The sequence below is a fragment of the Ochotona curzoniae genome, unplaced genomic scaffold, assembly GCF_017591425.1.
Source record: "Ochotona curzoniae isolate NIBS_2020 unplaced genomic scaffold, NIBS_Ocur_1.0 contig_4501, whole genome shotgun sequence".
NCBI lineage: Eukaryota > Metazoa > Chordata > Mammalia > Lagomorpha > Ochotonidae > Ochotona > Ochotona curzoniae.
In genome coordinates this window covers 10167301-10179408 of record NW_024466307.1, presented here as the reverse complement: position 1 = coordinate 10179408, position 12108 = coordinate 10167301, and the positions used below count along the sequence as shown (strand labels likewise).

The 12108-nt window shown below is 42.0% G+C and overlaps 1 protein-coding gene across 1 annotated transcript in view; it reads right to left on the bottom strand.

The window, feature by feature from the left end:
• FAM81B (family with sequence similarity 81 member B) overlaps positions 1-11790 on the bottom strand; it is a 36272-nt gene extending 24482 nt beyond the window's left edge. Inside the window, exons 1-2 of the mRNA XM_040986059.1 lie at positions 11730-11790; positions 756-999 (exon numbers count right to left, since the gene is read on the bottom strand). Coding sequence (XP_040841993.1) covers positions 756-999; positions 11730-11773 — 288 coding nt within the window. The 5' untranslated portion in view covers positions 11774-11790. The remainder of the gene's footprint in view (positions 1-755; positions 1000-11729) is intronic.
• Between the last annotated feature and the right edge of the window lie 318 nt (positions 11791-12108).

Below are 12108 nucleotides of genomic sequence, written 5' to 3'. Positions count from 1 at the left end.
TGTCTATTCAAGGAATATTCACATATTTCTAACTACATAGTTACTGAGTAGTGTGGAATTTAGCTGTGAATAGCATCCTTGCTTTTATGGAGATTATAGTCTAGAAAGGAAAATGGACAATTAGAGATCATGGTAGATTGTGATAAGCTCTATTTCTATCCCTAACACTTAAGGGCAATTAAAATTGTTGCATGAGAAAAGGTGATAGTTTAGAGTGTCAGCAGGCAGTTGAGCAGCAACTTGAGGGAGGTGAAGAATATTTCAGTAATACTTAAGGAAAAATGATCCAGACCCACTGGATAACAGGTACAAAGGCTCTGGGGCCAGAGGATGATGTAAGGAGTGCTGGGAGGTAGGTACGGTCAGGAGAAGAGCGGGGTGTCAGAATGAGTGCAGAGGAGCAGATTATCATTGGCCTATGTACAAACATACTGAAGTATAATGAACGCATCCAGATAAGATGATTAGTAGAATCTTACAGATCTAGACTAGCATGAGCAGCTGAGCATGATGTCTAGCATAATGTTGAGTAGCTCCCATTGCTGTCAGAAAGCAGATGTACAAAGCAGGCTTTTTGCATGTAAGTGTCTTATGATATGAAAAATTCGTGGGCAGTCAAAACCCTGAAAAAACTTTCAACTGGGGCAGCCAAGTTATGATTGGTTAAACAAAGGCAACATATTCTCTGGTTGGGTTGCGGCATAGGTGGTTGATGGTGTTAAACTGTGAAGCCAACAGAGGGGGAGTTCAGTTACCTCAATGTTCTGGCTAAGTTTTTTGACGATACTGGTGATGGTCTGGATGTGGCTTTCCAGTAACTTCCTGGCCAGCGATTCCTCCTTCTTGAAGCCATGGGAGCCCTGCAGACAAGCAGATATGTCCTCTTTGATGCGGAAGGCTTGCTCGAGGAGGAAAGTGATGGTGCGCTCCTGGTTGCTCAATCGTTCTTCCAGCTGGCTTGTCTGAGGGTTTGCAATGATGGGAAGGAAAGCAGGACCCCTGGTCAGGAAAGCAAGCATCACAGCGGTTAGAGGAGCTGGAGGAGTCTGGAACCAGATGGGCAGTCTCACCTATACTACTTTATTTTCTCCCCCATGAGAGTGGTGGGATCACATTCTCATTTGCATGATGAGAATCTTGGTTTATGTCTAAGAAACTGATCTAACTGACTTGATCTAGAATGATGCACTTTTTCTCCTTCCCAAGCAAGAATTGGTCCTTTATACAATGATGGGACATTCTCAAGGCAACCTGGTTGTAGTGGGAAAGTGGTGATGATTTGTGAAGGAATATGCCGCTAGACACCTTCTGAGACCCTTACCTTTATATTCATCCTCTCACTTTCTGCATAAATCTACTTTAACCTAGAAAATACTCAAGTCCATATGTCTTCACAGTGACTTTGTTAGGAAGGGACCTTTTCAAACTGCATACTTTGAAATAAATCAGGAAGAGAGCTCACTAACAAGAACTAATTGGTCAAATTTGGAAAAAACTGCCTATTTTGTGTTCTTGGAGATTTTCATTGTCATCAAACATCTAATAGTATTTTTTTATAGGTGAGAAAATAGTTCAGAGTAGTCAATTATATCCTCCAAGGCCCAGGTGCTAAAGCACTTTGAAAGCGGGCTGCACATGGACAAAGCTCTGATTTCTGTACACACCAGCATGACAATATTCCACTAGATCTATGGATCTGAGAACTAAGTGACTAAGTGTTTACTATAGAAGTGTCTGGAATACTTTTAAATTTCCTCTTGGTCTTCCTAAGCTAGGAGCCAGTGGAAGGAGCTATGGGGCTTGGTTTCTTGAACTTGGAGCTTTCATTTGAAGACCAGTTTCAAGGTCACAGAACTGTTGGTTTCACAGAGGATGCCCACACACATCCTGCAACCTTACCAGGGATCCCTCCCATGAGTCACCTCTGAGTGTAGCAAAGTATTGCATGTGGGTAACTAGAAGGAGATGTCAACTTAGAGGAGATTCCACCTTGCCTGAGGCTGTGAAGTAAAATAAGTCAGACAAAGCTACCTTCCTCTAGGAGATGACTATTTAGATCTATATTCATAGATGGAAGTAGCATATGTCTTTAAAAGATTGCTGTCCTACTTGCTGGCTCATAATAATAATAATAATAAAGGCCCAAGAATTCATGCTTATTCCCTTTGCAGAAGCCAAAGGAGCTATTTGCTGTGAGTGATTTGCTTGGAAGCGAGAATTCCTTGGACAGCAAGTTTTAGGGAGGATCACAAACGTGATTTTTTTTTTTTTTTTTTTTTTTTTTTTTTTTTGCAGAGCTATATTTAGTGATGTGCGACAGAAATCCAGACAGTGACCTAACCAAGGAGGCTTGTTTGGTTATGGAACAAGAGAACTATAGAACAAGATGGTCCCAGATAACAGGGGACCATCTGTTCCATTTTAAAGATGATGGGATCAAGACCTAGAATGAGTAGGTGTCCAAGGTCACCTAGTCATGCCACTCCCTGGTGCCCTTAGACTTCCTGGTCCACTCTCAGTGTGTGACCTTCAACCTTAGAGAGTCACGGTGTCTGTTCCCCTGTGGAATATTGAAATACTGTGCCCATTTCCCAGATGGCAAAGATCAAAGGCTGAGACTATTTGACCCAACTGAGTTTGTCACTACCTCTCCAGGTTCCATTGGAGAAAAAGTTGCTCTAGAAGTTTCCCCATGGTATTCTGATTATGAGGTTTGAGCTGGATATTTTATATAATGTGCCATTTTGTGGGACCTCTTGAAGATTTCTCTAGGCTTAAATTTCATAACTGTTTTGTACCAAAATAAGTTTATAGAAACTCCATTTTTAATATTTTTATGGCCCAGTGCAGTAGCCTACTGGTTAAAGTCCTTACCTTGAACGTGCTGCTCCGAGTGGCATTAGGGCCTCATTCCCTGGCTTATAAGGAAACCTCTAGAAGGACCAAGCTACTCCTGTTGTGCTTCTTGCTGTCTGTAGCATGCCCCTCCGCCCTTCCTTCAATGTGTATGCTCTGCTCCCCGCTCTGCTTACTGATTCCGGGCGAATCCTGCCAGGCTGAGCAGTGCTGTGGACATGTTACAACAGGAGTGTCGGGTGGGAGTGGAGTGTGGTGGGAGCAAGGTGTGCCAGCCCCAACTAGTGAGACCTGGAGAGGATTCCAGCATGAGCTGACAACTTAAATGAGAGTTCCTGAAATCCAGAGTTGAAGGGACCCATGTGGTAAGCCATAATTCAGTCCCTGAGCCATAGAAACTGAGACAAATATTTATTACACTGACTTTTGGGGATACTTTGCACGTAGATAAAGAATACAATTATCTGTGAGGCAGGTGTCTGGCACAGCAGTGAACATACCACATGCATATCTTGGGGTGCATGTGTTTAAGTCCCAGTTGTGCTCCAGACTCTAGCTTCCCACAAATGCTCACCAGCTTGTGGCTTGTAGTTCTCTATGTGGGAGGCAGCAGGTGATACCAAGTAGTTGAGTCTCTGCCATCTTCCATCATTCCCCAAATGCTGCATTTGTGGATCGAAGCCAATCTGAGGCCAGGAGCTTCTCCCTGGCAGGATCCCTAGAACCTAGGCCATCTTACACTGCCCTCCCAGGCCATAAGTAGGGATCTGGATCAGAAGTAGATCAGCTGGGTTGTGACCTGATATCCAAATGGGATGTCAGTGCTTGAAGACAGAATATTAGTCTTTTGAACCACACATATTTTTGCATTTCCATAAGGGAAGATTGTTTTCTGATTAACTTTCTGAATGCAAAAATGAAGAACCCATGAACACTGATTTTTCTAAGAGAAACTCCTGATGATAGCATTAATCAAACTACGAGGCTTTCCAAAAGATTAACAACTGTGGCCTGTGGCTGGCATTGTGATTAAGCCATGGCCTGGGACACTGGTATTCCATGTGCATGTGTTTGAGTGCTGCTGGGTCCACTTCCCACTGAGCTCCCTGCTGATGTGCCTGGGAAAGCAGCTGAAGCTGGCTCAAGAACTTTTTCCCCCAGAGGAGACCCAGTGGAGTTGCAGGCTCCTGGCTTTGATCTGATCACACCCCTGTTATTGTGGCCATCTGGGGAGTGAACCAGTGAATGGAAGATTTCTTTCTCTGTCTCTGCTTGTAACGCCACCTTTCAGATACATAATAAAACAAAAGCCAAGACCTTTCATGGAAACCAGATGTAGCTACCCATATGGCTTAAGGAAACCAGTGCATTTTTCTTTTAGAGAGAAAAAAAATTTTTATCAGTAATGTTATACCAGTGGGCTCTCTAAATTTAACTGCAAGAGAAAGAAATAACTGAATATTTCTGACTAGTCCAGATGGAGTTCCCTAACTACAGGAGGGAACATTTCTAGGCCTTACAGAGAGAGATGTCAGCTGTACCAAGACCCAGGGTCGTGTTGCAGACAACTGCATCTGAACAGATTTTGCAGAAACTCTGAGTCCTCTCTGTGTGTGCAGCTCAGTGTGAGGTATGGCAGCTGTGCTCATGCTGGCAGCGCCATCGGTACACGGTGCCTTGGGCTCCTCTGCCTGTTCTGTTCTTGTGAATTGAGTGCTAAATTTACTTAGGCTACCAAATCAGTGATCAGAATTTCCTAAAATGTGCAGAGACAGAGATGTGAAAATATAAACCCATCTCTGGAACCACTGGGTGTCCCTGAAGGCCAACATTTGTCCTTCTGTTGACTGATGGCTTGCCTTCTGAGTGAGTCCTGTACAACATTATGGAGTGAGATTTTAGAGATTCTTTTGATGTCTCCCCAAAATCTGAGTGTGAGGGGTGAAGGTGATGAAACAATTTGCTGCGATTTCTCCACTGCCTTTTTATGACATCTCCCTGGCAGGTACATTTAGTGGCCGCAGAAGTCTCCAGCCCAGAGTGTGGCAAGTACAGAATGCTCGGAGGGGACCAGGGAGACAGGTCAGGCTTTGGTGGGAAGAGTGTAGGAAAATACAGACCAAGGACAGTGGGGTTGGGATAGAGGCCCCCAGACAGTACCACAGCCAGGAGGAGACAGCGCCATCTGAGAGACTTGCTTGTGAATCCTTTCCAGAGAAAGACTGCACACTCCTTTTCAGTAGCATTTTGGATCTGATTGCAAAGAGTGAACCCAGGCCCCGGGTGAATGAGAACAGGGTGTGACTGGGGTACAGGTGAGGGTTAAATGTTTGGAATATGCAGCAGCACATTGTTAAACTACTGATTAGAATGCCCATGGCATTTGCTAGCCATTCTGGGGTGCTTTCCCATATTGCCTGGTTCCTTTTGGGGAGACAGATAATGTGTTTTTATCTGAGACTCCCAGAGAAACAGCAGGAGACCTGGATTAAGTTGTCTTTGCCACTTATTACCTTAAAAGTGATTTTAAAATATCCACTGTTTTCCTTTTTAAAAACTAATTTGAGAGGTAGAGAGAGATCAGGTTAGCAACTGCAGGTCCATTTGCTGCTTCATTCCCCCAAACACTTGGAATGTTGGGCCTGGGACAGAGACAAAGCCTGGATCTGAGAATTCAGTTGAGGTTTTTTCCCAGAGGTGCCAAACTTCCTTGGGTCATCACCACTGCCTCCCAGGGTCTGCACTCATGGGAAGCTGAGGTCAGAAGTCAGAGCCAGGAATCAAATCTACTCACTCTGAGAGCTACTGGAGTCTGAATCATTAGCCCAAGCAGCCACTCCCACTTACTGCATTGAACCTCTTAGTTTTGCCCAGGGTCAGGCCTCCTCCTCCATCCCATGGAGAGTGACTCCTGCCCTACTCAACTGGCAGAGGGGATCATTTTAAAGAATGTACTGGAAGTGCTTTGAGATGTCAACAAGAGGCATATGTTTATGGTCTTCTGACATTGTTAAATGAGATAGGGCTATGGATTGAGCTGTGCCCCCCACCCCCCCAAGAAGATAGGCTGACATCTTCAAGTCCAGCTCCTGGGAATGTGAACTTAGTTGCAAGGAGTCACAGCAGATGTGAACACCACAGGTTAAGTCAAGCTGGAGGAAGTGGGTGGCTGAATGGTATCCTTACAGATGGCATGCTCTGCCGAGAGAACAGAGCCTTAGGGAAAACATGAGGAAGGAGGCAGAGAATACATGGATGCATTTGTAAGCCAGGAACACCAAGATTCAACAGAGGTCCTTGGGATAGCAGAGGCATGGACAGGAAGCAGGTGCCCCTGAGCATCTGCAGAAGGAATCAGTGCTGGGGATACCTTGACTTTTAGACTTCTGCTTTGTGAGACAATAAATTTCTGGTTTAACCCACTCAGTTGGTGTTATGGAAACCCTGGAAATTAATAGATAAGCATATTCCTATTTCAGAAGAAAAGATATTTATTATGTTTCCATTGAGTGCTTACAGTCAACATATCACTTCCATACGCATCATCCCATTATTGTGGTGTCATGTGGCATATGTACATTTTCTTAATTAGGAAAAAATTGAGGCTTAGAGGTCATCAGCGACTCCATGGGACACTTCTTAGTGTTGTTCTTGTCTGTCTTTAGTAAATACAATGAGTGGCCCTTGCTTTTATATTTGCCTTTTTCTCAGACGAGTAAGAAGTGTTTATTCTTTTGTTTCCTTAAAAATCTTTAGGGGATGGTTGAGCCTCTACTTGCCAGCATTAGCATCTCATTTGGGTACTTGTTGGAGCCCTGGCTGCTCTGCTTCTGAATCGGCTTCCTGCTCATGTGTCTGGGAAGGTGGCAGATCATGACCCCAGTGCTTGGACCCCTGTGCCCATGTGAGGCCCTGAACCTCCAGACCATTGTCTTCAGACTGGCCCAAATGCTGGCCTTTGCAGCCATTTGGGAAATAAACTAGCAGATGAAAGATTTTCATATTCTTTGTCTATCCTCCTCTCTCTGTAAATCTGCCTTAAAGAATTCTTTAAAAACAGATTCAATTAAGAACTAGAAATAGCTTCCACATGTTGTTCTACTCCTCAGTGCCCACAGTAGCTGGGTCTGGGTCAGCCTGAAGCCAGGAAATGGGTTCTCAATCCAGGTCTCCCACCTGCATGAGGGGCTCAAATGTTTCAGCCATCATCTACCACCTCCTAGTCTGCATTAGCGGGAAGCTGAAGTCAGGAATGAAGCTGGGACTTGAACTCAGATACTCTGTGGTGGGACATGGCATTTTACTTTTTGTCGTAACACTAGGCTAAACACCCTGTCCTGTTTCTTGATATCTAACATGCTTCTAACATCATATAATTTTTGACCTTCTGTCACATTTCTTGCTTGGCTCACATCTCTCCATGGAGTTTTCATGTCCTATGGAGTAGGGACCTGTGAAATCAGGGTCCCCTATACGTATGGGGGCACTGAGAGGCACATCTTAATGGGATTCTTATGCTTGAGCAGAAACTCAGATGTAACAAGACTCAAGGGGCCATTGGGATGGGAAATGGTCAAGTATCAGTTGGGTGGTTCTTGCTCAGACTGATAAGGGGACCACTGTGGGTAGTGATCCCCAGGATTGATAGGCAGATAAAAGAAGGAAGACCAAAGAATGTACTATGTTGAAGGCAGTGCCATCCAGCCTACCATGCCTGTCCATGAACACTCAACTGGCCTCTCCCATGTGTTGCAATGTGAAATGCCTGTCTTTATCAGCTAGCAAATGAAATCCCACATCACAGCATCAGCCACGATGCTCAGAAAGCCTTGATGAATACTTTTAAGGCCATTTTCTCTCAAGGAGAAATCACAAAGCATTTATTCTATTCATTTGTTGTGTGGAAAGTTGCCATACCTATATGGAAATACTCTTGCTCATCTTCCCACAATGTACCCCTGAGAGATTTCGGACACAGATATCAACTTGGGAAAATCCTCAGTACAAAACATCAGTTTGGCTGGATTCCTTTTGGTTCAGGAAATTTAGAACTTCCCACCTGAGCAGAGATCATTCTATCCAGAGATGTTCAAGTCCAAGGCTAGATGCTACTGTCCTTCAGGCTTGTACTCATTCATTTTTTTTTCAGCCCTCCTTGCCCCCGTTCTGCTTCTGCCACACCACAGGAATGTTCTTGCCTTAGAAATTTGGCTCTTCCCCCAGATGTTTCTGGGGCCAAAATCCCTCAGGTGCTGGCCTTTACTTGGAGGTCAACTTCTCGTTGAACCCATCCCTGTCTAATGACACATCTGTCCTTCTGGAAACACCATGAGAGCACTCATCTTTGTCTAATTCACTGACTTTCATGTGTCTAGCATGGGCCCCTGGCATATGACAGGTGCTTTATACATATTTGTTGCCAATATTTGCACTCACCAGCTTTTGAAAACCTCAGTGATATTTGATTTTGTGATGAGACCTTGTCACCTTCAACCCACATAGGAGAGTCAATTTAAGAGGAAATGAAAATACATGAATAGGCAGAAATTAGTTTTCCATTCAAAATTAAGCCCTGTGTATGTTAAATCTTAATCCTCTGCTTTATTATATAGAAGAATGATGATGTGAGACCATGGGTTTAGAGTAGCAAGTGGAGGCAATCCATACAGCATATAAAGGAATTGGATTCCCAAACACATACAGGTGGTCAAGCCCCAAAGTTAGGCTAGTTGATTGAGTAAGCTGGAGTCTTGACCTGATCGTGGAAACCAGAAGGTAAGGCCAGTGGGAGGTCTTTAGGTGATTGCGTTTCTCCTAGGAAGGTGGTCCTCATAGAGGGTTGGTTATTTAATCTGAGTTTGACCTAGTTTCTTTGCTTCCTGATTACACCTCTGCAAGTTTGGCCATGACCCATTTCCACTGAACTTCAGACTAATGAGGCTGCCCCATCCTGAACTCTGAACCTCTGGACAGAAGGCAACATTAATCTTCTCCTTCCCAAGAGGTCACAAATAACTAATATGGCAGCATTTTTTATCTGTGTCCTGGAAAGGAAATCTAGATCTTACCTCCAACATAGATAAACCTTGGGACCCAGACTCTTTGTCTCAGATTCCTGGAACCTCCCAGCTCACTTAAAGAGGACGCAGAGATTATCCAGGAAAGAGAACAAATTTTCATTTTCCCAAGGTCAACACATAGCAGAGTCAGATCCAAGAGATCGAAGGTAACCTGGGCTCCATTAGTGTTCCTTCTACCAGTGGAAGAAAAATAACACGAAAAAATGGCTTGGATTTTTCTATTCAGTTAAGCTTAAAGGAGCATTGGCTCTACTGTAGGAGTCAGCAGATGTCCACTCCTTTGCTCCTCATGGATCAATGAACAAATGCAGAAATCAGAATTGATTGCATTTAGTATAATGTCACATTTGTCCTGTCAATGATTGCAAGGCCTCTGCCATCCCTGCTCCATGCATTATTAATAAGATCTAATGTATAAAATTGTGATACGTATGCATGTGGCTCCAGGAAGGGTCCTGTGAAAACAGTGTGTAACATGGGTGTTTATAGCCCAACTCTCCACACTATAGGTATTACCATTTTTTGCCCTGGGATTTTATTTGTTCTTAGTATTACCTGTAAGTGCAGATGTGTGTGTGCACATGCACACACGCAAACACAAGGGTACTTCAAAAGGTTCAACAGAATGAAGTTAAAAGCTAAGTTTATTTTGGCACAAAAACTCTTGACTTGCATGGGCAATCTTTATAATATGCATTGTCCATGAACCTTGAGGAACCTACATATTTTAAGTCTACACCTCTGAGAATGTGATACAGTCAAGTAGTTTAATGAATTAATAATGCTTTTACTACTCTAAGTGCCCTATTTGCCTAATAACTTGTTCATAGTATTCTTTGGAAATCAATAATTTAAAAAGTGTAATTAGTTTTAAACTATTTATTTTGAGAGATTAAATCTCTTAAAAATCTCTGCACTGATATGCCCAAAGCCATTTTGCTTTTCCAGTTAGGGCTCTGTTTATAGCAGATTTAGTGAGTAGCTAACAATTCAATTGTTCTACCATTAATAGTCATTAAATCTGTCAGCCTCAGTTCATTAAGAATCCACATTCAGTACACCATGATAGACTACAGTAGGGATTTCAAAAAGCACACAACCACGCAACCTGTGCTTTTAGGGAACTCAGTCACTTGTGGGAGATAAGTAGGGAAAACGAGAACTGCCTCAGCATAGATAGTTCTCTATGCACGGTTTAGACAGTAAGACAGGGCAATGCTTATGGTAGAAATGAATGCCAGGTCCACATCATCATCATCATCATCATCATGCTTTTGCCTTGAATTCTAGATTGCTTTCACCCTTGGCCTCTTATCTGTTGTTGCTTTTTGTTTATCTGGAATCTAAGAAATCTTTAAAAAAAAGTCATGGATTTCCCCAGTTTACTCTTGTCTCCTGGAATGTAGATCATAACCTGAGCTAAATAAAACCAACACACGTTCATATTGGAAATGGATGGATCAGAAGAAAAATGCCTTTTTCCATTTGCTATGTAAAGTTGTGTAGGAGCAAATCTTTTTCTCCTTGATGGCTAATATGGCCATTTATAATTATGTTTTGGGTATACCACATTCATTGTCCTGAACTGAAAAAATTTTCAAATTATTAAACACTAATATGGATTGATTTTAATGATATTTGGTTTCTTTTTTCTATATCTTAATTATGGACTCAGTCATATAAGCAATTTCAAGTTATAAGGTGCATGAAAAGAGGGGCCAAACTGAACTATTTGGACAAGTTTAATTGGCTAAGGAACAGGGAGGTTCTTAGTTGTGCAGATTTTACAATTGAGAAAATCAGAATTGAAAAGGTTATCTTCATTGTTAAAGGTAAGCTTTGAAATCAGTCTAGTATTTAGATCTTTTTGTTCATATTAACTCCATTTGTTTATCTTTTTTTCTCTGGTCATGATGTATGTTTTACAATCTGGATTATTTAAAAGATGCAATAGACCCTGCAGAACTTCTAGTTGAACCTCTTCATTTTGTAAATGAAAGAGCTGAAGTCCAGAGACTGAGGAACAACTAAAATCAATGATCTTAGGAGTATTGTGATGGACTAGAATTCTAGGGTGATTACCTCATCTGTTGGTGATAGGATATTGCATTCTGAGTATACAAAAGTGGTCTTGTCTTCTTTTGTAGACATTATTTAGTCAACAGAAACAGGATTGTCTGATGAACTCATTTCAAATTCTCCTGAATTTTAAAGTTATGGAATATTAACAAATTTAGTTGATTTCTTTGCAAAGTCAGTTGGGTGTTGTCATACGCCATTTATTGCCTGTGTTGTATTATTTTACTTATAAACCTTGTGGCTTTTCAATACTATAACAAATTATTTAAAGAAGCTACTTAGGAAGAAGCTTTGCTTCAGCCTATGGTTGGAGGGTCAGGTTTTGGGGTCCCATGGGTCTGCTGTCTCAAGAGGACAATGAATGGTGTAACAGAAAGGGTCAAGGAGTGTTTATTCTTCACGTCCTCTGATCTCTCAGTGAAAGCATTGTGCTTGGATCATGCAGGCTCCACCCTAGGAAGTTGATCCAATTTAACTCATTATCAACCTTCAGGCATTACAACTGTAATTCTTTACACTTAATCCATTAACCTGTGGACAGCAAAATCTTGCTCTGTAAGGAACAGAATTGAGAGGATCATCTTCTCAAAATGGCAGAATCTCTTCTGGAAGCAGATAACTAATTTGGAGGAACTCAAGTCTCCTTAGGCATTTTTATCCCTGAATAACTAGATGCAAAAATTTTTGTTAAACTGAATTGTAATTCAGACTTACTTGTCAACATATTCAACTAGATCTGTAGAGGTCTTGGTTGACATTTTGGTTGGAGATAATCTTACCTAAAACAAAGGTCATTGATTTAAAATATATCATCTCCTACTTGACAGGCTTGTCTCATCTATTTTATGCTTTTTATGTTTTTATTTTGAATAAAGTAGATGCCGTAAATGATACAGCATCTGTCCAGTTAATTTTGCTCATGCCTCATGTGTACGGCCATCAAGTTGAAGAATAAAATGAAAACATTCTGCTGAGATAGTACAGAGCTGCATTTTATAGGTTTGAAATTACAGTCAGAAAAAAACATTTTGGAAAAGTCAAAGTCCTCTATTCCTAGATAATTCATAAATGAAACAGCCAATGATTATTGACT